This window comes from Nomascus leucogenys, chromosome X (genome assembly GCF_006542625.1).
Source record: "Nomascus leucogenys isolate Asia chromosome X, Asia_NLE_v1, whole genome shotgun sequence".
NCBI lineage: Eukaryota > Metazoa > Chordata > Mammalia > Primates > Hylobatidae > Nomascus > Nomascus leucogenys.
The window spans coordinates 17,213,784-17,240,262 of NC_044406.1; the positions used below are offsets into that span (position 1 = coordinate 17,213,784).

Below are 26,479 nucleotides of genomic sequence, written 5' to 3' on the forward strand. Positions count from 1 at the left end.
TATTAAGACACACCTAATGTGTGGGCATTGTGGGGAGCTAATTTCCCCCCTGAATGTGACAATGAAGTTCTTTTAAGAGAAAAGAACCTTGTAGATTCAACAATTGTCAAACAATTGTGATGGAATTTTTAAAGCCAAAAAAAACAAATGACAAGGGCTGATTCTTAGTTATTGTTATTGCTGTATTGGTTATTCATGGAGGAGGTGAATATGAAACAATGTTCTTTTTTCTTTTTATTTTTTGCTGAGACCAGCTCGGTAGGGGAGACCCTAACCCAGTGGCGCTAGAGGAATTAAAGATACACACACAGAAATATAGAGGTGTGAAGTGGGAAATCAGGGGTCTCACAGCCTTCAGGGCTGAGAGCCCCGAACAGAGATTTACCCACATATTTACTAACAGCAAACCAGTCATTAGCATTGTTTCTATAGATATTAAATTAACTAAAAGTATCCCTTATGGGAAACAAAGGGATGGGCCAAATTAAAGGAATAGGTTGGGCTAGTTAACTGCAGCAGGAGCATGACCTTAAGGCACAGATCGCTCATGCTACTGTTTGTGGCTTAAGAATGCCTTTAAGCGGTTTTCCGCCCTGGGCGGGCCAGGTGTTCCTTGCCCTCATTCCCGTAAACCCACAACCTTCCAGCGTGGGCGTTATGGCCATCATGAACATGTCACAATGCTGCAGAGGTTTTGTTTATGGCTAGTTTTGGGGCCAGTTTATGGCTAGATTTTAGGGGGCCTGCTCCCAACAATTTTTTTTGAGACAGGGTCTCTGTCACCCAGGCTGGAGTGCAGTGGAGTGATCATGGCTCACTGCAGCCTCAACCTCCCAGGCTCAAGCGATCCCCCCATCTCAGCCTCCCTAGTAGCTGAGACTATAGGCATGCACTATCATGCCTGGCTAATTTTTGTATTTTTTGTAGAGATGAGGTTTCACCATGTTGCCCAGGCTGGGCTTGAACTCCTGGCCTCAAGCAGTCCTCCCACCTCAGCCACCCAAAGTGCTGGGATCACAGGCGTGAGCCACCATGCCAGGCCTGAAACAATTTTCAAGGAAGAATGAGAAGTAGTCTTTGGGATACCTTGGGTTAATATTTCTGACAAATAAGTTGGAATCTAGAAAGATATACTCTCACTTGTAAGTTACAGCGAAATCTGGTTTGTTGTTCCAAGATTATTGATATTCTGTGGAGTGATCCTAGAGGCAAAAATGGCTGTTTTCCAAATACGGGCCGAGGAGGGGGCTGCTATTTTGGACCAGATGTTACTTCCAAGATTCTTAATAAATACCAGTTGAAGATGCTCATCAGGTCTCATGAATGTAAGCCCGAAGGGTATGAAATCTGTCATGATGGGAAGGTAAGCTAAAATTGTTGGTGACATTCCCATAAACATCCTAACCCCTAAGCACAGTCTTTTCTTCACAGAGTATGTCTGGCCTAGAAGCCCATGAGAAGATGTCTTCTCTAGTACCAAACGGAAACCAGAGAAGGCGAGCTTCATCTAGGTTGTTTGAAGGGGCCTCACTGTCCCTTATCCTAAAAGATATTTGGTTTATTTCCCTGATCTTCCCTAATCCCAGAAACAAAAATTCTTTTTTTTTTTTTTGAGACAGAGTCTCGCTCTGTCACGCAGGTTGAAGTGCAGTGGTGTGATCTCAGCTCACTGCAACCTCCGCCTCCTGGGTTCAAGTGATTCTCGTGCCTCAGCCACCCAAGTAGCTGGGATTACAGGTGTGTGCCCCCACACCCAGCTAATTTTTGTATTTTTAGTAGAGACAGGGTTTCACCATGTTAGCCAGACTGGTCTCGAACTCCTGACCTCAGGTGATCCACCTGCCTCGGCTTCCCAAAGTGCTGGGATTACAGTCGTGAGCCACCGCGCCCAGCCCCAGAAACAGAAATTCTGATACATGGCACTAAGTAGACACACAGAAAGGCTTGGTTCTTTACTGCTTGTAAGGCAACTGTCCCATACAGTGGGGTTGAGAATGTCCTTTTCCTCACAGAGCGCATAAAAGGCAGCAGTGAATCCAGTTTGCTCTTGCACTTTTTACATGTTCCCTATGCAGGGCCCAAAACACAAAACACACTTCCCTTCAGCTCCCTGAGTAGGTGACCTCCAGCAAGTTGCTCACTGTAGTCAGTTTAGCTGCAGCCACTAAAACGGAGTGTGTTGTGTTCCTTCAGTGGTATCTGATCAAAGGCTAAAAGAGGTGAGGACTGAGGAGCTGGTTTCTTGTCCCAAGTTGTTCTGGGATGCACTGTTTTCTTTCTTTTTTTTCTTTTATTGAGACAGAGTCTCGCTCTGTTGTCCAGGCTGGAGTGCAGTGGTACGATCTCGGCTCACTGCAGCCTCCGCCTCCCGAGTTCAAGCGATTCTCTTGCCTCATGCTCCCGAGAAGCTGGGATTACAGGCGCCCGCCACTACGTCCAGCTAATTTTTGAAGTTTTAGTAGAGACAAGGTTTCATGATGGCCAGGCTGGTCTCAAACTCCTGGCCTCAGGTGATCCACCTGCCTCAGCCTCCCAAAGTGCTGGGATTATAGGCATTAGCCACTGCGCCTGGCCTGGAATGCACCTTTTTCTATAGTGAACAGCAATAAATAAAAATGGATACCAAGTTGTGTGGCATTTCCCTCTGTGTCAGCACTTTGTTTTTCTGACCTTTATTAATTCATTTTCAGCTCATGCTAACATTGCAAGATGAGTAAGGCAAGTATTGTTTAGGGTTTCTTTATAGTAAGAAAATAGAAAAAATAGATAGAAAACAGCAGTGGCTTGTGTGAAGTGACATGCTCATCAGGACAGAATGGGGCATAAGCCAGGTTCCCTGTCACCCACAAATATTGTCCTTCTGGCCGGGCGTGGTGGCTCACGCCTGTAATCCCAGCACTTTGGGAGGCCAAGGCAGGTGGATCACGAGGTCAAGAGATAGAGACAGTCCTGGCCAACATGGTAAAACCCTGTCTCTACTAAAAATACAAAAATTAGCTGGGCATGGTGGCACACACGTGTAGTACCAGCTACTCGGGAGGCTGAGGCAGGAGAATTCCTGGAACCCAGGAGGTGGAGGTTGCAGTGAGCTGAGATCGTGCCATTGCATTCCAGCATGGTGAGAGAGCGAGACTCCATCTTAAAGACAAAAAAAAAAAAAAATTGTCCTCCCATATTCTACCACAGCCCAAAGCTAGTTCCTTCACAAGACAGTGGTCGTGGTCCCTTGTTCTAGCCACTGCACCTCTGCCCTTACAGCACTGACTTTCTGGGGCCCTGAACCCTCTCACTCAGCTCCAAGCAGAAGAAAAAAACTGAAGTACCAGACAAATTTTGTTCTGAATGCTCAACTATTACAAGGCAAGAAAATAGGGGATTTATCCCCTTGGAAAAAGAATTTGCAAAATCAAACATTAAAGAGGATTCTGAGATTTGGCACTAAAATTGTACCCGGGATTGCAGGGCCATGCGCTGAGGACATTGGCTGAGTGGCCAGGAGTTAGTGCTCCTGGGGACACTGGGTAGTAGCCTTGTTTTCCTCCGATGCAGTCATAGAAATCACATCAGACTTTGATGATTTGCAGGGTTTATGAACTTTCTTTGATTTTTGCTTTTTAAGAATTGAGCTATTTCTGACCTTATTGAATGACCTTTTGAGAACTAATTTTACGTGAACCTGACCCTCTTTTTCTTTAACCAGGTTGTGACTATATTTTCTGCTTCTAATTATTATGAAGAAGGCAGCAATCGAGGAGCTTACATCAAACTATGTTCTGGTACAACTCCTCGATTTTTCCAGTATCAAGTAACTAAAGCAACGTGCTTTCAGCCTCTTCGCCAAAGGTGTGTATACTATACCGAGAATGCTGAACACTGGTATCACGGACCCATTAGAACCAGTCCCACGTGACTAAGAGCAGCCACGTGAGTGAAGAGAGTCATTTATAGCTTACTCATTAGTATCAACAAAATGGAAATAGTTCCAGACACCAAGTGGTGAATGCACCCATATTTGAAACCAAAAGGAGCAATTTTAAATTCATACATCTTTTTAGATGGATAAAGCAGTCAGCCCTCAGAAACATAACTGAATGTAAAGAAAAGAAGGTCCCCATACCCACTCAGTCCCCTAACCTACAACCTTCTCTGACCCACAAACAGCCCTATCTGGTCTTGCCCCTTTCTCTTCTCTATCCAGAAGTGTATGTGACAAATAGTTGAGTGTCTTTCTCCATGTGATGGCATTTGTAGCTTATACTCATTTTCTCCCTTTAACATTATCTTTTTGGCCGGGCGCAGTGGCTCATGCCTGTAATCCCAGCACTTTGGGAGGCTGAGGCGGGTGGATCACGAGGTCAGGAGATCGAGACCATCTTGGCTAACATGGTGAAACCCCGTCTCTACTAAAAATACAAAAAATTAGCCAGGCGCGGTGGCAGGCGCCTGTAGTCCCAGCTACTCGGGAGGCTGAGGCAGGAGAATGACGTGGACCCGGGAGGCGGAGCTTGCAGTGAGCCGAGATTGCGCCACTGCACTCCAGCCTGGGCTACAGAGCGAGACTCCGTCTCAAAAAAAAAAAAAAATTATCTTTTTAAGGTTTTTTTTGTTTGTTTTTTGGTTTTTTTTGTTTGTTTGTTTGTTGTTTTTTTGAGATGGAGTCTCGCTCTGCGGCCCAGGCTGGAGTGCAGTGGCGCAATCTCGGCTCACTGCAAGCTCCGCCTCCCGGGTCCACACCATTCTCCTGCTTCAGCCTCCCGAGTAGCTGAGATTACAAGGGCCCGCCACAACACCTGGCTAATATTTTGTATTTTTGGTAGAGACAGGGTTTCACCATGTTGGCCAGGCTGGTCTTGAACTCCTGACCTCATGTGATCTGCCTGCGTTGGCCTCCCAAAGTACTGGGACTACAGGTGTGAGCCACTGCACCCGGTATAAGATTTTTTACATTGTAGAACTAACATGGCTGTTGTTAACAACTGAAAAAAAGCAAAGAAGCATAAAGAAAATGTTAACAACTTCTCTCCCTTCTCGATTATCCTTTTCCCCCAGAGGTAACTAAAACTAGCAGTTTAGAATGGCCCCTTCCACCCTCTTCTTGCTCTTACAAAAATAGACAAGCATTTATTCAGTCATTGAATTTAAAAAAACCTTTGAGTACCTACCATGTGTCAGATACTGTTCTAGGCATACATAATACAAGATAGGCTGAAGTCCCCTCATCAAACACATATCTCAGTGTGAAGAGAAAGACGATAAACAATGTACATACTTTTTTTTTTTTTAAAGAAGGAGTCTTGCTCTGTTACCCAGGCTGGAGTGCAGTGGCACGATCTTGGCTCACTGCAACCTCCACCTCCTGGGTTCAGGTGATTCTCCTGTCTCAGCCTCCCGAGTAGCTGAGACTATGGGCATGCCCCACCACGCTGGGCTAATTTTTGTATTTTTAGTAGAGACGGGGTTTCAACTTGTTGGCCAAGCTGGTATTGAACTCCTGACCTCAGGTGATTTGCCTCCCTCAGCCTCCCAAAGTGCTGAGATTACAGGTGTGAGCCACCACGCCCAGCCTGTACATACATTTTTTTTTTTTTTTTTTTTTGAGATGGAGTCTTGCTCTGTTGCCAGGCTGGAGTACAGTGGCGTGATCTCAGCTCACTGCAACCTCTGCCTCTTGGGTTCAAGCAATTCTCCTGCCTCAGCCTCCCAAGTAGCTGGGACTACAGGTGCACGCCACCACACCCAGCTAATTTTTGGTTTTTTGGTAGAGATGAGGTTTCACCATGTTGGCTAGAATGGTCTCAATCTCTCGACCTTGTGATCCGCCTGCCTCAGCCTCCCAAAGTGCTGGGATTACAGTAGTGAGCCACCACGCCCGGCCGTACATATATATTTTTTTAAGAAAGATAGAATCACACTGCGCACTGCATTCTGCAACTGAATTTTTCCCCGAAAAATTTTATCATGAACATCACCCCAAGTTAGTAAAGATAGACCTAACTCATTCTTTTTAGTACATACATATTATTCTGTAGTATACATGTACCATAACAGTTATGGAGCAACTAAATCTTATTCAATTGATAGACATCCAGATTGGTTCCAGGATTCTGCATTTAAAAACAATGCTATAACCAGCATTCCTATATATAAGGAACTCATACGACTCAACAGCAAAAAAAAAAAAAAACAAGTAATCCAATTTAAAAAATAGGCAAAGGACCTGAATAGATATTTTCCCAAAGACATACAAATGGCCAACAGGTGTACGAAAAGATGCTCAACGTCACTAATTATCAGGGAAATGCAAAGCACAACCACAATGAGATAGATACCATCTCTCACCAGTTAGAACGGCTGTTATCAAAAAGACAAAACGTAAGTGTTGACCAGGGTGTGTAGAAAAGGGAACGCTTGTACTCTGTTGATAGGAATATGGATTAGTACAGCCATTATAGAAAACGGTATAGAAGTTCCTCAAAACATTAAAAATAGAAGTACCATATGATCCAGCAATCCCACTACTGGGTATATATCCAAAGGAAATGAAATCAGTATCTTGAAGAGATAATTGCATTCCCATGCTCAGTGTGGCATTATTCACAATAGTCAAGATATGGTAACAACCCAAGTGTCTATCAAGACAGAAAAAGAAAATGTGACTGATATACGTGTGTGGATTTATATATTATATATGTATATAGATATATCACTATCTATCTATCTATCTATCTATCTATCTATCTATCTATCTATCTATCTAGTAATTCCTTGATATTTGTAGGGAATTGGTTCCAGGAGCCCTCTCGGATACCCAAATCCCTGCATGCTCAAGTCCCTCATATAAACTAGCATGGTATTTGCATAAAACCTATGCACATCCTTCCATATACTTTAAGTCATCTCTAAATTACTTATAATACCGAATGCACTGTAAATACTACGTCAATAGTTGTTATACTGTATTGTTTAGGGAATAATGACAAGAAAAAGTCTGTACATGTTAAGTACAGGCACAACCATCTGTTTTAAAAAAAATAAATTCGGCCAAGCTCAGTGGCTCACGCTTGTAGTCCCAGCACTTTGGGAGGCCGAGGCAGGAGGATCATTTGAGCCCAGGAGTTCGTGACTAGCTGGGCAACATGGTGAAACCCCATCTCTACATAAAATACAAAAATTAGCTGGACGTGATGGCGCACACCTGTAATCCCAGCTACTCTGGAGGCTGAGGCAGGAGAATCACTTGAGCCTGGGAGGTCAAGGCTGCAGTGGGCCAAGATCGCACCACTGCACTCCAGGTTGGGCAATAAAGTGAGACCCTGTCTCAAAAAAAAAAAAAAATCCACTGAAGGGAAACCCATGCATACAGAGGGCTGATTGTACATGTACAATGGAATATTATTCCAACATAAAAAAGAAATCCTGACATTATGACAACATGGATAAACCTGGAGGGCATTTTGCTAAGTGAAATAAGTCAGACAAATACTGTATGACATCACTTATATGTGGAATCTAAAAAAGCTGAACTCATAGAAACAGAGAGTAGTATGGTGGTTGCCAGGGGCTGAGAGGTGGAGGATATCTGGAGATACAGGTATATCAAATCATCACATTGTATACCTTAAATATATACAATTTTATTTGCCAGTTATAAATATGTTATAATTATAGTTTTATGTCAATAAAGCTGGAAAAAAATCCTCTGTGTGTGTGCGTGTGTGTGTGTGGACATATATCCATAAGTTTTAGTGGCTTTTTTAATGTAAGATTTTACAATGTGGAATTTATGGAATTTATATGTTTAAAATTGTAATAGCTACTTCAAAAGGGTTGTAACATTGGACAATCTGAAAAACAACATACCATATTTATTTATAATTTCATTATAATTTTTGGATTTTTGCCTTTGTTTAGAAAATTTCTCTTTCTCTCTGTCTCTCTCTGCACACACACACATACACACAAATTCTCAAATTTAACAGCTACGTTGAGATGTAATTTACATACCACAAATTTTACCCATTTACAATTCAATGACAGTATGTTTACAGAGTTTTGCAACTATCACCATTATCTAACTTTTGAACATTTTTGCCATCTTAAAAAGAAAACTCATAACCATTGAGCAGTCATTTCTCAGTCACCTCCTCCCATTACAGCCCTAGGCAACCACTAATCTATTTTCTGTCTCTATGGATTTGCCTATTCTGGGCATTTCGTATAAATGAGATCACACAATATGTGGTCTTTTGTGGCTGGCTTCTTTCACTCAGCACAATGTTTTTGAGGTCATTCATGTTGTATTCTATATCAGTACTTCAATCCTTCTTATGGGTGAATAATATTCCATTGTATGGATAGACCGCACTTTGTTTGTCCGTTCATGAGTTGATAGATACTTAGGGTGTTTCCACTTGTTGGCTATTATAAACAATGGTGTTATGAACATTCATGGGCAAGTTTTTGTGTGTACATGTTTCATTTCTCTTGAGTAAATACTTGGTAATGGAACTGCTGGGTTATATGGTAACTCTATGTTTAACATTTTGAGGAACTTGAAAACTTTTTTCCCAAGAGGCTAACCAGTTTACCATTTCCACCATCAGTGTGTGAGGATTCCAAGTTTTCTACATCATTGCCAACTCTTGTTATGATCTCTTTTTATTTATTTATTTTTTTGAGACAGAGTTTCACTCTTGTTGCCCCAGGCTGGAGTGTAGTGGCACAGTCTTGGCTCACTGCAACCTCCACCTCCTGGGTTAAAGTGATTCTCCTGCCTCAGCCTCCCGAGTAGCTGGGACTACAGGCGTGTGCCACCATGCCCAGCTAATTTGTGTATGTTTAGTAGAGACAGGGTTTCTCCATGTTGGCCAGGCTGGTCTCCAACTCCTGACCTCAGGTGATTTGCCCGCCTTGGCCTCCCAAAGTGCTGGGATTACAGGTGCGAGCCACCGCGCCCAGCTTGAGCTCTCTTTTTTCTTATTGTTCTCTTAGTGGTGTGAGATAGAATCTCATTGTAGTGTTGCATTGTATTTCCCTAACGATTAATGATGTTGAGCATCTTTCCATGTGCTTATTGCACATTTGTACATCTTTAGAAATATTTCAGGTTCATTTTCTATTTTTAATTATCACTCTTTATTTTTGCATTGCAAGAGTTCTTTATTCTATATACACATCACTTATTCAGTATATATATATATTTTTTGAGACAGGGTCTCACTTTGTTGCCCAGGCAAAGGCGATCATGGCTCACTGCAGCCTTGGCCTGCGGGGCTCAATTGATCCTCCTGCCTCAGCCCCTGAAGTAGCTGGGGCTACAGGCACAAGCCAGCACACTTGGCTAATTTTTGTATTTTTGATGAGACGGGATTTCACCATGTTTCCCAGGCTGATCTTGAACTCCTGGGCTCAAGAGATCCACCTGCTTCAGCTTCCCAAATCCTGGGATTACAGGCGTGAGCCACCACGACTGGCCACTTGTTCAATATTTGATTTGCAAACATTCTCTCCCATTCTGTGGGATGTCTTATCCCTTTCTCTGTGGTATTATTTGTAGTGCAAACATTTTTCATTTTGATGAAATCCAATTTATGTGCTTTTTTGGTGTTGTATCCAAGAAGGCATTGCCTAGCTCAGAGTCATAAGGATTCATTCCTGTGTTCTCTTCTAAGAGTTTTATAGGTTTAGCTCCTACATTTAGGTTTCTGATCCATTTTGAGTTAATTTTTGTGTATGGTGTGAAGGAAGGGTTCAGCTTTATTCTTTTACATGTGGATATCCAGTTGTCCCAGAACCATGACTCAAAAACTGTTCTTTCCTTCTTGGCACTCTTGTCAAAAATCAGTTGACCATAATATAAGGGTTTGTTTCTGGCCTTTAAATTGTATTCTATTTGTCTGTGTCTATGTCTATCCTAATTCTAGTACCACACTGTCCTAATTATTGTAACTTTACAAACTTACTACAGTTTTAAAACTGGTAAATGTGAGTTGAACTTTGCACTTCTTTTTAAAGATTGTTTTGGCTATTTTGGATCCTTTGCATTTTCATGTAAATTTCAGAATCAGCTTGTCAATTTGCAGAAATACCAGCTGAGAATTTGATAGGGATTATGTTGAGTCTGTAGATCAATTTGAAGGCTATTATCATCTTAACAATATTAAGTTGTCCAATCCATGAACGTGAAATATTGTTCTATTTAAATCTTCTTTAATTTCCTCCAATAATATTCTGAACTTTTCAGTGTACAAGTCTACGACTTATTTTGCTAAATTTATTTCTAAATATTTTATTCCTTTTGCTGCTATAGTAAATGGAATTGTTTTTCTTTTCTTTCCTTTTCTCTTTTTTTGGAGACAGGGTCTCACTCAGTCACCGAGGCTGGAGTGCAGTGATGTGATCATAGCTCACTGCACCCTCAAATTCCTGGGCCTTACATTAAAATTAGCGTGCACCACCACACCCGGCTAATTTTTTCAATTTTCTGTAGAGACAGGGTCGCACTATGTTGCCTAGGCTGGGTCTCGAACTCCTGGGCTCAAGTGATCCTCCAGTCTCGGCTTCCCAAAGTGCTGGGATTACAGATGTGAGCCACTGCACCTGGCCTGTTTTCTTAATTATATTTTTAGATTCTTGATTTCTAGTGTATAGAAATACAATTGATTGGCCGGGCGTGGTGGCTCATGCCTGTAATCCTAGCACTTTGAGAGGCTGAGGTGGGTGGATCACCAGGTCAGATCAAGGCCACCCTGGCCAATATGGTGAAACCCTGTCTCTACTAAAAATACAAAAATTAGCTGGGCGTGGTGGCACACGCCTGTAGTCCCAGCTACTCAGGAGGCTGAGGCAGAAGAATTGGAGGCTTGGAGACACCCTGGGGGGCGGGGCAGGTATGCCGGGGGAGGCGGCGGTCCGAGGCGAGATCGAGAACCTAACATGAAACCGTCTCTACAAAATTAGCCGCGTGGGCGCCTGTAGTCCAGCTACTCGAGCTGAGCAAAAAAAAAAAAAAAAAAAAAAAAAAAAAAAAAAAAAAACCACTGCACTCCAGCCTGGGCCACAGAGCAAGACTCCGTCTCAAAAAAAAAAAAAAAATTGATTTTTGGATATTGATCTTGTACAATCTTGATTAACTTGTATGTTAGTTTTAATCTTTTTCTAGTAGAGTCCTTGACATTTTCTATATCCTAGATCATATCTGTTAATGGAGACAGTTTTACTTCTTTTCCAATCTGGATCCCTTGTATTTATTTTTCTTGTATAATCATCTTGGTTTTATTTTTCTTGTATAATCATCCTGGCTAAAACTTCCAGTACAGTGTTGAATAAAACTGGTGACGGCAGATATACTTGTCTTATTTCTGATCTTAAGGGAATGCATTCACTCTTTGATAATTAAGTATGATGTTAGCTGTGTATTTTTGTAGATGCCTCTCATCAAGTGGAAGAAGTTCCTTTCTATGCCTAGTTTGGTTAGTGTTTTTATCATGAAAGAGTGTTGAATTTCATCAGATAAATTTTTCTGCATGCATTGAGATGATCATGTGATTTTTGTGATTTTTTAAAATTTCAACTTTTATTTTCGATTCAAGGAGTACATGTGCAGATTTGTTACATGGGTATATTGTGTGATGCTGAGGTTTGATGTATGAGTGATTTCGTCACCCAGGTAGTGAGCATAATACCCAATACTTAGTTGTTCAGCCCTGGCCCTCCTCTCTGCCTCCCCCTCTAGTAGTTCCCAGTGTCTATTTTTCCCATCTTTATGTCCATGTGTACCCAATGTTGAGCTCCCACTTAAAAGTGAGAACATATGGCATTTGGTTTTCTGTTCCTATGTTGATTCACTTAGGATAATGGCTTCCAGCTGCATCCATGTTGCTGCAAAGGAAATGATTTTGGTTTTTTTATGGCTGTGTAGTATTTCATGGTGTATATGTATTGCATGTTCGTTATCCAATCCACCATTGATGGACACCTAGGTTGATTCCGTGTTTTTGCTATTGGGAATAGTTCTATGATGAACATACGAGTGCATGTGTTTTTGGTACAATGATTTATTTTCCTTTGGGTATATACCTAGTAATGGGATTGCTGGGTCCAAATGGGAGTTCCATTTTTAGCTCTTTGAGAAATCTCCAAACTGCTTTCTACAGTGACTGAACTAGTTTGCATTTACACGAACGGTGTATAAGCATTCCGTTTTCTCTGCAGCCTTGCCAATATTTATTATTTTTTGACTTCTGAATAATAGCCATTCTGACTGGTGTGAGATGATATCTCATTGTGGTTTTGATTTGCATTTCTCTGATGTTCAGTGATGTTGAGCATTTTTTCATGTTGGTTGGCCGCTTATATGTCTGTTTTTTGTTTGTTTGTTTGTTTTTTTAAGATGGAGTTTCGCTCTTGTTGCCCAGGCTGGAGTGCAATGGTGCAATCTTGGTTCACTGCAACCTCCACCTCCCGGGTTTAGGCAATTCTCCTGTCTCAGCCTCCCAAGTAGCCGGGATTACAGGCGCATGCCACCACACCCGGCTAATTTTTGTATTTTTAGTAGAGACGGGGTTTCATCATATTGGTCAGGCTGGTCTCGAACTCCTGACCTTGTCATCCACCCGCCTCGGCCTCCCAAAGTGCTGAGATTACAGGCGTGAGCCACTGCGCCCTGCCATATGTCTTGTTTTGAGAAGTGTTTGTTCATATCCTTTGCCCACTTTTTAATGGGGCTATTTGTTTTTTGCTTGTTGAATAGTTTAAGTTCCTTATAAATTCTGGATATTAGACCTTTGTTGCATAGTTTGTGAAGATTTCCTCCCAATCTTTAGGTTGCCTGCTTACTCTGTTGATATTTTCTTTTGCTGTGCAGAAGTTCTTTAGTTTAATTAGTTCTCATTTGTCAATGTTTGTTTTTGTTACAATTGCTTTTGAGAACTTAGTCATAAATTATTTGCTAAGGCTGATGTCCAGAAGGGTATTTCCTGGGTTTTCTTCTAGGATTTTTATAGTTTGAGGTCTGACATTTATTAATAAGTCTAATCCATCTTGAGTTAATTTTTGCATATGGTGATAGGTAGAGGTCCAGTTTCATTCTTCTGCATATGAATAGCCAGTTATCCCAGTGTCATTTATTGAATAGGGAGTCCTTTCCCCATGGTTTATTTGTCCTGTGTTAATATGGTATATTACATTGGTTGATTTCAGCTATTAGACAAAGCTTGCATTCCTAGAATAAATCCCACTTACCCATGGTGTATAATCCTTTTTATATGTTTCTGGATGCCATTTGCTAGTATTTTTAGGATTTTGTATCTATATTCATAAGAGATACTGGTCTGTAGTTTTCTTGTGATCTTTATCTGGTTTTTGTATCAAGGTAATACTAGCTTCTAAGTGGGCAGTATTCCCACCTCTTCTTTTTGGAAGAGTTTGTGAGTGATTGGTATGAATTCTTCCTTAAATGTTTCATAGAATTCACCAGCGAAGCCATCTGGCTCTGGGCTTGTCTTTGTGAATCATTTGATTAGTTAGTCTTTTTACTTGTTACAGGCATGTTCAGTTTTTTAATTTCTTCCTAGTCAGTTTTGATCGTTTGTGTCATTCTAGCAATTTGTCCTTTTCATCTATGTTATCTAATTTGTTGGTCTACAATTGTTCTTAGTATTTCTTTATAATCTTTCTTACTTTTGTAAGGTCAGTAGTGATGTCCCCTCTCACTCTTGATTTTAGAAATTTGAGTCTTTTTTCTTTTTTTTCTTGGACATTCTAAAGGTTTGACAATTTAATTGATCTTTTCAAAGAACCAATTTTTAGTTTTGTTAATTTTTCTTTATTATCTTTCCATTCTCTATTTCATTTCTTACTGCTCTATTCTTTATTTCCTTTTATCTGCTTATGTTGGGTTCAGTTTACTCTTTTTTCCAATTTTTTATTTTACTTATTTTATTTTTTTTGAGATGGAGTTTTGCTCTTGTTGCCCAGGCTGGAGTGCAATGGCGTGATCTCAGCTCACTGCAACCTCTGCCTCCCAGGTTCAAGTGATTCTCCTGCCTCAGCCTCCCAAGTAGCTGGGATTACAGGCATGAGCCACTACATCCAGCCTTTTTCCAATCTTTTAAAGTGGAAGATTATGTTATTGATTCGAGATCTTTTTTCTTTTTTAATATAGGCATCTATAGCTATAAATTTTTATCTAAGCACTACTTCATATGTTTTGGTATGTTGTATTTTCATTTTCACTCATCTTAAAGTATTTTCTGACTTCTCCTGTGATTTCTTCTTTGACCTATTGGTTAAGATTTTGTTTAATTTTCTCATATTTATGACTTGCACAAATTTCTTCTGTTGTTAATTTTTAATTTATTTATTTTCCCCAATTACTTTCTGTTCTTAATTTACTTCTTTCAATAAATCTTAAATTTTCTTCAAAGTAAAGATACTTTGATCTTAATCCCTTTAAATCTATTAAGGCTTATATTATGGCCTAGCATCGAGTTTATTGTGGAGAATGTTCCACATGTACTATAGAAGAATATAATTCTCTTGTTGTTGGGTGGAGTGTTTTATACATATCTGTGAGGTCTAGTTGGTTTGAGTGCTGTTCAAGTCTTCTATGTCCATGTTGATTTTCCACCTAGTTGTTTCATCCATTACTGAAAGTCGACTATTGAAGTCTCAGTATTATTGTTGAATTGTCTATGTCTCCCTTCAGTTCTGTCCGTTTTTGCTTCATGTAGTTTTGAGCTCTGTTGTTAGGTTCTCATGTGTTTATAATTGTTTCATCTTCTTGATGGACTGTTTTATCACTATAAAATACCCCTCTTTGTCTCTGGTAACAATTTTTGTCTTAAAGTCCATTTTGTCTGCTATTGGTATGCCACTCCAGCTCTCATGCTTGCCGTTTGCATGGAATTTCCTTTTTGTCTTTTTCCTTTTAAACTCTTTGTATCTTTGAAACTAAAGTGTGTCTCCTATTGACAACATATAGTTAGATCTTGTTTTGTTGTTTTTATCCAGTTTCACAATCTCTGCCTTTTGATTATTTAATCCGTTCTCATATGATGTTATTATTGATACACCTGGATTTACATCTATCATTTTGCCATATATGTGTGTGTGTACACGCACAAAAAATATGAAGAGGAACAAAATAGTCATTATATGTATGTGTGTGACTATTTTGTTCCTCTGTTCCTCCTTTATTTGAAAATTTATTTTTGTAAATGGTCTGAGATAGAGGTTGAAATCTAGGTTGTTAGCTAACTATCCTAGCACTCTTTTTAAAAATTGTCCTTTTCTACTGAATTGCAATACCTCTGTATTATATATATTATTCCCATACACAGTTTGATATATTTATGAATTTTTTTTTTTTTTTTTGAGACAGAGTCTGGCTCTGTTGCCCAGGCTGGAGTGCAATGGTGCAATCTCAGCTCACTGCAACCTCCGCCTCCTGGGTTCAAGCAATTCTCCTGCCTCAGCCTCCCAAGTAGCTGGGACTACAGGCACGCGCCACCATGCCCAGCTAATTTTTGTATTTTTAATAGAGACGGGGTTTCACAATTTTGGCCAGGATGGTTTTGATCTCTTGCCTTTGTCATCCACCCACCTCAGCCTCCCAAAGTGCTGGGATTACAGGCGTGAGCCACAGCACCCGGCCTTTGTTTGTGAAATTACTATTATGTCCTACTCATGTATCAGTCTTCTCTTGTGTCAATATCTGTTGTTTTATCTCAGTGATTTAATGATAAATTTCAATATCTGATATAGTAAGTTCCTCTTTATTTTCCTTCTTTTCAAATGATTGTTCATGTGAGTTTTGACATTCAAAAGAAAATACTATTTGTAATCCTTTTAAAACTTCACGAAATGCATGTGTGCATGCACACACACATACACATACATATAAATATGCATACATTTACCAGCTAGTAGTGATATGTGAGAATCTAGGCAATTCATTTAAAGTAAAAATTCATAAATAGTAATATTGCACAACAAAATGAAACACAACAGGATGATTTATGTTACTTTTACCTAATTATTGTTTTCTTTACAGAGTGCATACTATGGAAAACAGTGCCATCAAGATATTAAGAGAGAGAGTGATTTCACGAAAAAGTGACCTTACTCGTGCTTTCCAACTTCAAGACCACAGAAAATCAGGTAACAAATTTGTATAACATTTACCATTTCTTAACACACCAAGTTACATACAGATCACTTTTCATTTTCTTTGCTTCCTTAGGATTTCAGTTCTCCATTTTTACTAAGAAGGAAGAATAGAGATAAAAATAAAATATAATCCATTATTTGCTCAAAAAAGGCATATTTCTCCCTTTTAGCAAGCTATTTTCAACTTGGAAAACTAACAACAACCCTGAATTAAACTTTTTTTTTTTTTTTTTTTTGAGACAGAGTCTTGTTCTATTGCCCTGGCTGGAGTGCAGTGGCGCGATCTCAGCTCACTGCAACCTCCGCCTCCTGGGTTCAAGCAATTCTCCTGCCTCAGCCTCCTAAGTAGCTAGGATTATAGGTGTGCACCACCACACCCAGCTAATTTTTGTGTTTTTAGTAGAGATGGGGTTTCACCATGTTGTTCAGGCTGGTCTGAAATTCCTGACCTCATGATCCGCCCACCTTGGCCTTCCAAAGTGCTGGGATTACAGGTGTGAGCCACCGGGCCCTAAACCTCTATTCTGATAGTATGCTAGACTAGACATTCTGGAGGGCCTTCTTGTTAACAAACAGCTAGATTTTGTAGGATGTAGAATGTTAATGCATTTACCAGCCTCACAGTAACGTGAATCTTCCAGCTGCATCTTCACTTTCCGTGAAAGATGATTTGAAACCACATGTGGGAGCATAGAGCAACAAGAAAGCACAAAAGGCTAGATTGTCCTGGGGCCCAATGCTGATATTGGTATAGCAATCAATTCTGAGACTAAATTATAATATAGTAGAAAGATGGAAAAGCTGAATTTGAGATTTCCATCATCATGCTTGCACCCTCAAAGTGGCTAAAGTTGTCCTAAGTCTGTAATGCTCCCTGACTCCTGGCAAGCAAATGCAAATTTGTCTTTGAGGGAAGCATCCCTAATTTTGGCCACTCGCGTATCCAGAGATTAAGATCAACTCACATGAGCTCACAATCAAAAATTACCAAACAAACAAGGATACAAACTACCATGAGTGAGAGTCAGCAGAAACAACAGTTATTTCCCCGAGGACATCAAATATTGGAATTATCAAATAAATATGTTCAAAGGAAATATGGAACCAGAAACATGCATTTGGGAATGATTTGAAGAAAAACCAAAGAGATAGAAAATATGCTTGTTAGAAAAAGAAAAAGCATAATGGATGGGTTAAACGGAAGATTAGACGCTACTCAAGAAAGAATTAGTTCAGGAGTTATAAACAGGCCAGGCGCAGTGGCTCATGCCTGTAATCCCAGCACTTTGGGAGATTGAGGTGGGCGGATCACCTGAGGTCAGGAGTTTGAAACCAGCCTGGCCAAAATGGTGAAACCCCACCTCTACTATAAAATACAAAAAAAAAAAAAAATTAGCTGGCCATGGTGGCAGGTGCCTGTAATCCCAGTTACTTGGGAGGCTGAAGACAGGAGAATTGCTTGAACCCAGGAGGCGGAGGTTGCAGTGACCCGAGACCGCACCATTGCACTCCAGCCTGGGTGACAAGAGTGAAACTCTGTCTCAAACAACCAAGAGTTATGAACAGTAAAATGAGAAGTTGAACATACACCTACTCAGGGTACTGGGAGGAGAGAATAGAATGTAAGAGACCATATATTTGACATGGTAATGGCTGAGACATTTCCAGAATTGATAAAAGACTCAAATTCATAAAGAGGAACAGTGATTCTCAAGTAGAATGAAGTTAAATCCACACCTACACACATTTGTTGTGAAACTCCAGAGCACCAGTAGCAAAGAAAAAATCTTTAAAAAGCAGGCAGAGAGGAAACACATATTGCTACAAAGAGATAACAATTAGACTGATAGATTTCTCAACAGTTGCAAAATTAGACCATAGAATCATATATACAAAACACTGTAAATTAAATTTAGAAAAACATATACCATGAAAACACTAACAAAAACAAAGCGAAGACAGCTTTATTAGTATCAGGCAAAGTAGACTCTAAGGAAGTATATATTACTAGAAATAAAAAAGGACATTTCATAATGATAAAATATTAATTATGCCAATTGAATCCATTCTAAATGTGTATGTACTTATTCATATAGCTTCAAAACTATTCAAAACAAAAATTGACAGAATAAAAAGTAGAAGTAGAAAAATCTACCATGATAGAGGGAGGTTTTAATACTCCTCTCTCAGGAACTAAAAGAACAAACAGATAAAAGATTAGCAGACTCTTTTTTTTTTTTTGAGACGGAGTCTCGCTCTGTCTCCCATGCTGGAGTGCAGTGGCGTGATCTCGGCTCACTGCAACCTCTGCCTCCCGAGTTCAAGCGATTCTCCTGCCTCAGACTCCTGAGTAGCTGGGACTACAGGCGTGTGCCACCATGCCCAGCTAATTTTTTGTATTTTTGGTAGAGATGGGGTTTCACCGTGTTAGCCAGAATGGTGTTGATCTCCTGACCTCGTGATCCACCCGCCTTGGGCTCCCAAAGTGCTGGGATTACAGGCGTGAGCCACCGCTCCCGGCCAGCAAACTTTTTTCTTAAAAGACTACATAGAACTCTGTACCCAGATTTCAGAATGCATATTCTTATCAAGCACAAATAGACCATTTACAAAAAGTGACTGCACACTGGAACATAAAGTGAATCTCAATAGGTTTTGAAGTATTGGAAACATTACAGAATAAATTCTCTGACATATACAACTCAGTAACATAAGATAGTAATAAAATCACCCTTTGGCTTGGAAATGAGAAATATACTTAGAAATAATCCTTGGCTCAGGCCGGGCGCGGTGGCTCACGCCTGTAATCCCAGCACTTTGGGAGGCCGAGGAGGGTGGATCACAAGGTCAGGAGATCGAGACCATCCTGGCTAACATGGTGAAATCCCGTCTCTACTAAAAATACAAAAAATTAGCCAGGCGTGATGGCGGGCACCTGTAGTACCAGCTACTCGGGAGGCTGCGGCAGGAGAATGGCATGAACCCGGGAGGCAGAGCTTGCAGTGAGCCGAGATCGCGCCACTGCACTCCAGCCTGGGAGAGAGAGCGAGACTCCGTCTCAAAAAAAAAAAAAAAAAAAAAAGGAAATAATCCTTGGCTCAAAGAGAATCACAATGGAAATTAGAATGCTGAAACTGAATGACAATGAAAATACAATGTATTAGAATTTATGGGATGCAAATTAGAGAGGCATTGATGATAACCTTAAATGTAAAAGTTGAAGTTATGATTAACAAAGTAAAAAAAAAATTAGTTTTTGTTTTGTTTTGTTTTGAGATGGAGTCTCCCTCTGTCATCCAGGCTGGAGTGCAGTGGCACGATCTTGGCTCATTGCAACCTCTGCCTCCCAGGTTCAAGCAATTCTTCTGCTTCAGCCTCCCCGAGTAGCTGGGGAGGCACATGCCACCACGCCCAGCTAATTATTTTTGTATTTTGCATTTTTGTATTTTTAGTAGAGACAAGGTTTCATCATGTTGGCCAGGCTGGTCTCCAACTCTTGGCCTTAGGTGATCCACCTGCCTTGGCCTCCCAAAGTGCTGGGATTACAGGCATGAGCCACTGTGCCTGGCCAAAAAATGGTTCTTTGAGGAAACTGTTGAATTTGATGAAACCATGGTGAGAGAGAGAGAGAGAGAAAAAAAAACAACAACAAATAACCAGTGCAAGTGTAGGGAGGAGCTGTTGTCTAAGGCTGAGAGAGAGGACCCAAGGAAGGAAAAACTTGGAAGGGACCCCTACTCCCAATCAAGAGATGAGATCAAGCCCCCATTGGTGAGGATGTGGCTATGGTCCGCTGGATAGGGCAGAAGTTCACTGAGGTGCCTCAAGTTAGAGCTGGGTCTAGATCAAGCCCTCATTGGTAAGGATGTGGCTATGGTCCACTGGATAGGGCAGAAGTTCACTGAGGTGCCTCACGTTACAGTTGGGTCTCCAGCTGGTGGGCCAGGACTAGAGAGGATGGAGCCACCCACTGAGGTGCCAGCAAGACCCTCTTTGGGCTGTGCACCACCGCATCTCCCACACACTAATGACGAGGAAGCCATGGGCTGTGGTGTCAGTGAAATTTACTAGAAGGTGGGTGCCACTACATTTTCCACACATGCTAACCATGCTGTGCTGTAGAAACAAGAAGCAAGGCACACCAGAACCAGAAAGAAAAGCTTTTTCTTTTGCTATTCTTTGCAGTGTTCTTCCTGCACTGTCTACTAACAGAGCCTAACGTTATATGAGCTGCCAAAGAGGAAATGATGACAGGGTCCAGCTCTAGTATCACAAAACGTGGAAAAAAAAAAAGACTAGTTTTGGAGCTAAGTGGGAATAAATTGATAGCTGGGGTAGCCAGCAATTAGCTTTTAGATAACAAAAATCTTAAAAGATACCATTCACAATAGATAATCAAGTACTGTGGGAGAAACCTAATGCATGAGGTATGAGATTTCTTTTTTTTTTTTTTGAGACGGAGTCTTGCTCTGTCGCCCAGGCTAGAGTGCAGTGGCACGATCTTGGTTCACTGCAAGCTCCGCCTCCTGGGTCCACGCCATTCTCCTGCCTCAGCCTCCCGAGTAGCTGGGACTACAGGCGCCCGCCACCATGCCCGGCTAAGTTTTTGTATTTTTAGTAGAGACAGGGGAGGTATGAGATTTCTAAGATATTATTAAGATAAATCAAAGGGGACTGAAATAAATGGGTGGGTATTACTGTGTTCAAGAACTATAAGGATTGAAGTTGTCAAGATACAAATTCCTCCCAAATTGAGCTATAGTTTCAATGCAATCTCAGTCAAAATCCCAAGGTGGGGATTTTTCAGTAGATCTTGAGAATCTGTATCTAAAAGTCATGTGGAATTACAAAAAGCCCCAAATAGCCAAGATGTTCCTGAAGAAAAAGAATAAGGTGGGAAGACTTTCCCTATTATATATCAAGATTATAAAAGTACAGTAATTAGAATGGTATGCAGTTGGCACCAGAATACCCATATAGACAATGGAAGCAAGTAGAGAATCCTGAAACAGATTCATGCATATATAGACACTTGAAGGTCCCACTGCTGAGCAGTGGGCAAAGGAGTCTTTTTCAATAAACGATGCTGGGCCAAATGGATATCCATATAAAAATAGAAACAGCCTATATGTAATAAAGATATTTGTGTTTTGAAAAATTACATATATTAGGAGGAAAAGAATATTAGTTGTGAAATGACAGGTGAATAATACATCTTTTATTCTTTGTATTCTTTTGTGTTTTCAAATCTTCTATAATAAGCAAACCTAGGCCACACATGGTGGCTCACACCTGTAATCCCAGCACTTTGGGAGGCCAAGGTGGGCAGATCACTTGAGGTCAGGAGTTCAAGACCAGCCTGGCCAACATGGTGAAACTCCATCTTTACTAAAAGTACAAAAAATTAGCCGGGTATGGTGGCGTGCACCTGTAATCCCAGCTACTCGGGAGGCTAAGGCAGGAGAATCACTTGAACCCAGGAGGCGGAGGTTGCAGTGAGCTGAGATGGCACCACTGCACTCCAGCCTGGGTGACAAGAGCCAGACTCCTTCTCAAAAAAATAAATAAATAAGCATATCTTACTTTGTTAATCAAAAAAAGGAAAAAAAAATCTAACACCTAAAGTCTGATTTCTTACAGGTGACAGGAAGGACACGATCTGTGGAACACTGAAGATATCCTTGAGTTACTTCTCCTTCAGGGCTGCAGGGCCTGGGAGAATAAATTATGAGGGAGAGCAGCTGGCCCCATGCTGCCCTGGCTCTCCCAAGGAGGTTGCATTCTTTAAAATCATATTTTAACAAATCATTTGGGCTTTGTTATTGTTGTTGTTAGGAAAACTTTCTGTGAGCCAGTGGGCTTTTTGCATGGAGAACATTTTGGGGCTGAACTTACCATGGAGATCCCTGAGTTCGAATCTGGTAAACATAGACCAAAATGGAAACGTTGAATACATGTCCAGCTTCCAGAATATCCACATTGAAAAACCTGTACAAGAGGCAAGTGAAACATAGCCCCAGCTAAAACCTGGCCAGGGTGAAACATAACTTAGTCCTTTGAAAAGCTGGGAGTGGCCGGGCATGGTGGCTCACGCCTGTAATCCCAGCACTTTCGGAGGCCAAGGCGGGCAGATCCCGAGGTCAGGAGTTCGAGACCAGCCTGACCAACATGGTGAAACCCCGTCTCTACTAAAAATACAAAAATCAGCCAGGTGTGGTGGTGCCCACCTGTAATCCCAGCTACTCAAGAGGCTGAGGCAGGAGAATTGCTTGAACCCAGGAGGCGGAGGTTGCAGTGAGCCAGGATCGTACCACTGCACTCCAGCCTGGGTGACAGAGCGAGACTTCGTCTCACAAAAAGAAAAGCTGGGAGTGGGATAATCTAATAGATGGAGTGGCAGTCTTAGGAAAAGCCGAAGGGGAATCTCCCAGGTACACTGTGGTCTGTTCAGCAAATTTGTGTGTTCCCAGGATAAGCAAAAAGAAAAAAAGAAGAAAAAGCTTCCACAAACAAGTCCACATCAAATACTGGATTTTTTTTTTAAGTGCTGTCTAGCAGAAGGGGAGATATGACATCCATGCTTTTTGTTTGTTTTTTGAGGTGGAGTCTCGCTCTGTTGCCCAGGCTGGAGTGCAGTGGTGCAATCTCGGCTCACTGCAACCTCTGCCTGCCACGCTCAAGTGATTCTCCTGCCTCAGCTTCCCAAGTAGCTGAGATTACAGGCGCCTGACACCATACCCAGCTAATTTTTATATTTTTAGTGGAGATGGGGTTTCACCATGTTGACCAGGCTGGTCTTGAACTCTTGTCCTCAAGTGATCTGCCCACCTCGGCCTCCCAAAGTGCTGGGATTACAGGCATGAGCCCCTGTGCCTGGCCTGACATCCATGCTTTTATACAACATACCATTTCGAATACTTAATGTATTGCTTGTTAAGCCTGAGCGTACAGACTTGCTGACATGACCCAGAATACGTCTGAAAGAATTTTGAAATGTAGAATCTTTTCTTAGAATGTGAATATCAGGGAGATTTATCAGATCCCCATACTTATTAGTTAACAATTCATCAGCAGTTAAATATGACATTGAGCTGAAAGGGAGCTGGTTGGAGCTAGGACTTGGGTGATCATTTGCAGCGAAGATGAGACGTTAAGAGCAGAGAGAAGGGAAGTAAAGGTAGGTTAGAGACTAAAATATCCCCAGGAAGGAGGCTTTTGACTTCACTTCAGAGACAGTTTACCATGGTGACTAAGATCACAGGCCTTGGCTTCAGGCAGCCGAGATTTAAATCCCACTCACCAGCTCTGTGACCCTTGGCAAAGTTCCTTTATCTCCCTGTTTTCAAATTTGTAAAATGGACATAATAATAGTTCTGTTCTTGTTCCTTCTTGTTGTAGAGGACCGAATGAAATAATCCACATAAAGTTCTCTATAAATGGTGGCTGTGTTAGTTACTGCTGCCTTATTCATTTTGGCCCTGTCCCCTGAGGATCACAGACTGAATGAAGAGGGTGGGGCTTCCAAGGGAAGGCTGGCCTTCTCAGATTTCTGTCTAAATCACATAATTTAAATTGTTGATGATGTTTTCTGTTTGTTACATTTGCTAAAAGCGATCTGTGTCATGAATTCAATATGTTCTAACACTTAGAAAATCTTTATTTTAGGCTCATTCTACTCTAGTTGAAACTCTGTACAGATACCGATCTGACCTGGAAATCATATTTAATGCCATTGACACTGATCACTCAGGTAAATAAATGAACTTTGATGAGTTCATTTAAAAAGCATATTTGTGTGTGTATGTGTGTGTGTGTGTGTATGTTGGAGATACAAAGTGAGTACACTTTGATTGAGCCCTATAATTAATATGGTTTGACACCTTCATTGGTAAGATGGAGGCTTGCTTATGCATACTGTTAAATGAAAATTGTAGGAGCCCATTGTTTTGGACTAAGCTCCTTCACCAGGCCCCAACAGACTAGACTAAAAGTCAAAATGGGGTAGCAGTAGTAGAAAGCAAAGGCTAATCTGGTTCTCTGAAATCAGAACTCTGATTTTATCTATTTCATTTTTCATTTAACATGATGAAACTTGAGGGGAAAAACAAACTTATTTAATATTATTGTTATTTTAGTTTGGCTACAGGCTCTGTATTCCAGACCATAGAGTCCTACAGAAGCCTATGTAGCCATCAGTCAAACTGGAATAACTTTTTGTAAATCACCAGCACAAATGAAAAGATGATTTACTATCCATTTCAATATCTTATTTACTCATGGCCATAAAAATCATTCCTAGAAATCTGATTCTGTTTTGGGGACTAAGGGCTATGAAAACTCGTTTTCTGCTTTTTTTTTTTTTTTTTTTTTTTTTTTGCGACAGAGTTTCGCTCTTTTTGCCCAGGCTGGAGTGCAATGGCAGGATCTCGGCTCACTGCAACCTCCACCTCCCAGGTTCAAGCGATTCTCCTGCCTCAGCCTCCTGAGTAGCTGGGATTACAGACATGCGCCCCCACACCCTGCTAATTCTTATTTTTAGTAGAGACGGGGTTTCTCCATGTTGGTCAGGCTGGTCTTGAACTCCTGACCTCAGGTGATCTGCCCACCTCAGCCTCCTAAAGTGCTGGGATTACAGGCGTGAGCCACTGCGCCCGGCCTTCTGCCTTTAGCTTTGATGCACAATTACTTATTTTCAAATTTTTAAAAACTCATCAGATAATCCCCTACTGCAGAGACCTTTGAACACCAAAAAAAAAAAAAAAAAAAAAAATCAATGATCAACACATTAAAGTAAATTATTGCCTATGAAAAAGGCAGCACCATTGTTTGTAATCCTCTTATTGACTCCCAGGGTATCTTCTCCCTCTGCTTTGATGTCACCCTCTTCTCTGCCCTCCTTCCATGCACCTCACCTTTCTATTTCAGGTCTTGTAATTTCTATACCACATTTAGTCCCATAGTCCACAGCCCTGTCCCCATTTCTTCACTGTTTGCTCATTCTGGCTTTAGAATAAGTTCAGGATCCCTTGGTAGTTGAAAGTGACATACTGTTTCTTATATTTATGATCTTACTCTTCCATATCCTTCAGTATCTTCATGGTCAGGCATTTTAGTGAGTTTCTAATTGGGGCTATTTAATCAGTGTGGCTTCCCCAACCCTTGCCTTAGATGAGTCTTAAAATGAACACTCACAACCTTCTCCTATATTCTTTTAGGCCTGATCTCCATGGAAGAATTTCGTGCCATGTGGAAACTTTTTAGTTCTCACTACAGTGTTCTTATTGATGATTCCCAAGTGAATAAGCTTGCCAACATAATGGACCTGAACAAAGATGGAAGCATTGACTTTAATGAGTTTTTAAAGGCTTTCTATGTAGTGCATAGATATGGGGACTTGATGAAACCTGATGTCAGCAACCTTGGCTAAACACAAATGAGAGCTTCCCTCGGGCTCCCTGTAAACAGCTAGGCCCAAATCACAAGTACAGTCCTTTCCAACACGCCTGAAATTCAGTCAGTAGCAGAGAAAAGCAGATCCCAATTCATCCCACAAACAGATGCATAGTATGGGTTTTGGAAGTCCCTAGCAAGCTGTTATTGGTAAGATTAGGTTAAATGTCAGTAATAGGATTTGGTTTCAGCATTAGTACCTACATATTGCCAGCAAGAAACTGGGTTTGAACCTAGTGGTGTTCTCCTGAGTGCCATCTAACCAGGAGGCCAGAGCGGTTTGAAACCATCCTGAAAGGAACTCACACAGCACAAGAGAAAACTACTAAGCACGACATCTGTGAGTGACTGAGGGAGACAGGAGGAATACCAGGTTATTCATGGAATAAAGTCTTTCCATCTTTAAACTGTGCTCTTCTTTGGAGATTTTATAAGCCAGTGATCCTCAATTAAGGGATCCACCCTTCAGGGATGAGAACCATATTGGATTCTTGGGGGCAATCTGTGGGAGTGTATTGTTTGAAAAAGCGTATTTTTGTGTGTGTGTATGTTGGAGATACAAAGTGAATACACTTGGATTGAGCTCTATAATTAATATGGTTTGACACCTTCATTGGTAAGATGGAGGCTTGCTTATGCATACTGTTAAATGAAAATTGTAGGAGCCCATTGTTTTGGACTAAGCTCCTTCACCAGGCCCCAACAGACTAGACTAAAAGTCAAAATGGGGTCACCCATGCTGAGGTCCTGTGTCATCTCAGGCCAGCTTCAATTGGCATAATAATGAAGTTACCTCTGCCTTACAACAAAAAGTAACCTGATGTTAACCAATCAATTATTTGTTTATTATTACTTCCCT

At 41.0% G+C, this 26,479-nt stretch overlaps 1 protein-coding gene across 1 annotated transcript in view; it reads left to right on the top strand.

Annotated features, from left to right (window-relative positions):
• PPEF1 (protein phosphatase with EF-hand domain 1) overlaps positions 1-26,031 on the top strand; it is a 136,711-nt gene extending 110,680 nt beyond the window's left edge. The window contains exons 14-19 of the mRNA XM_012500894.2: positions 1,178-1,363; positions 3,701-3,843; positions 16,055-16,161; positions 22,006-22,169; positions 23,836-23,920; positions 25,386-26,031. Coding sequence (XP_012356348.1) covers positions 1,178-1,363; positions 3,701-3,843; positions 16,055-16,161; positions 22,006-22,169; positions 23,836-23,920; positions 25,386-25,597 — 897 coding nt within the window. The 3' untranslated portion in view covers positions 25,598-26,031. The remainder of the gene's footprint in view (positions 1-1,177; positions 1,364-3,700; positions 3,844-16,054; positions 16,162-22,005; positions 22,170-23,835; positions 23,921-25,385) is intronic.
• The last annotated feature ends 448 nt before the right edge of the window (positions 26,032-26,479 follow it).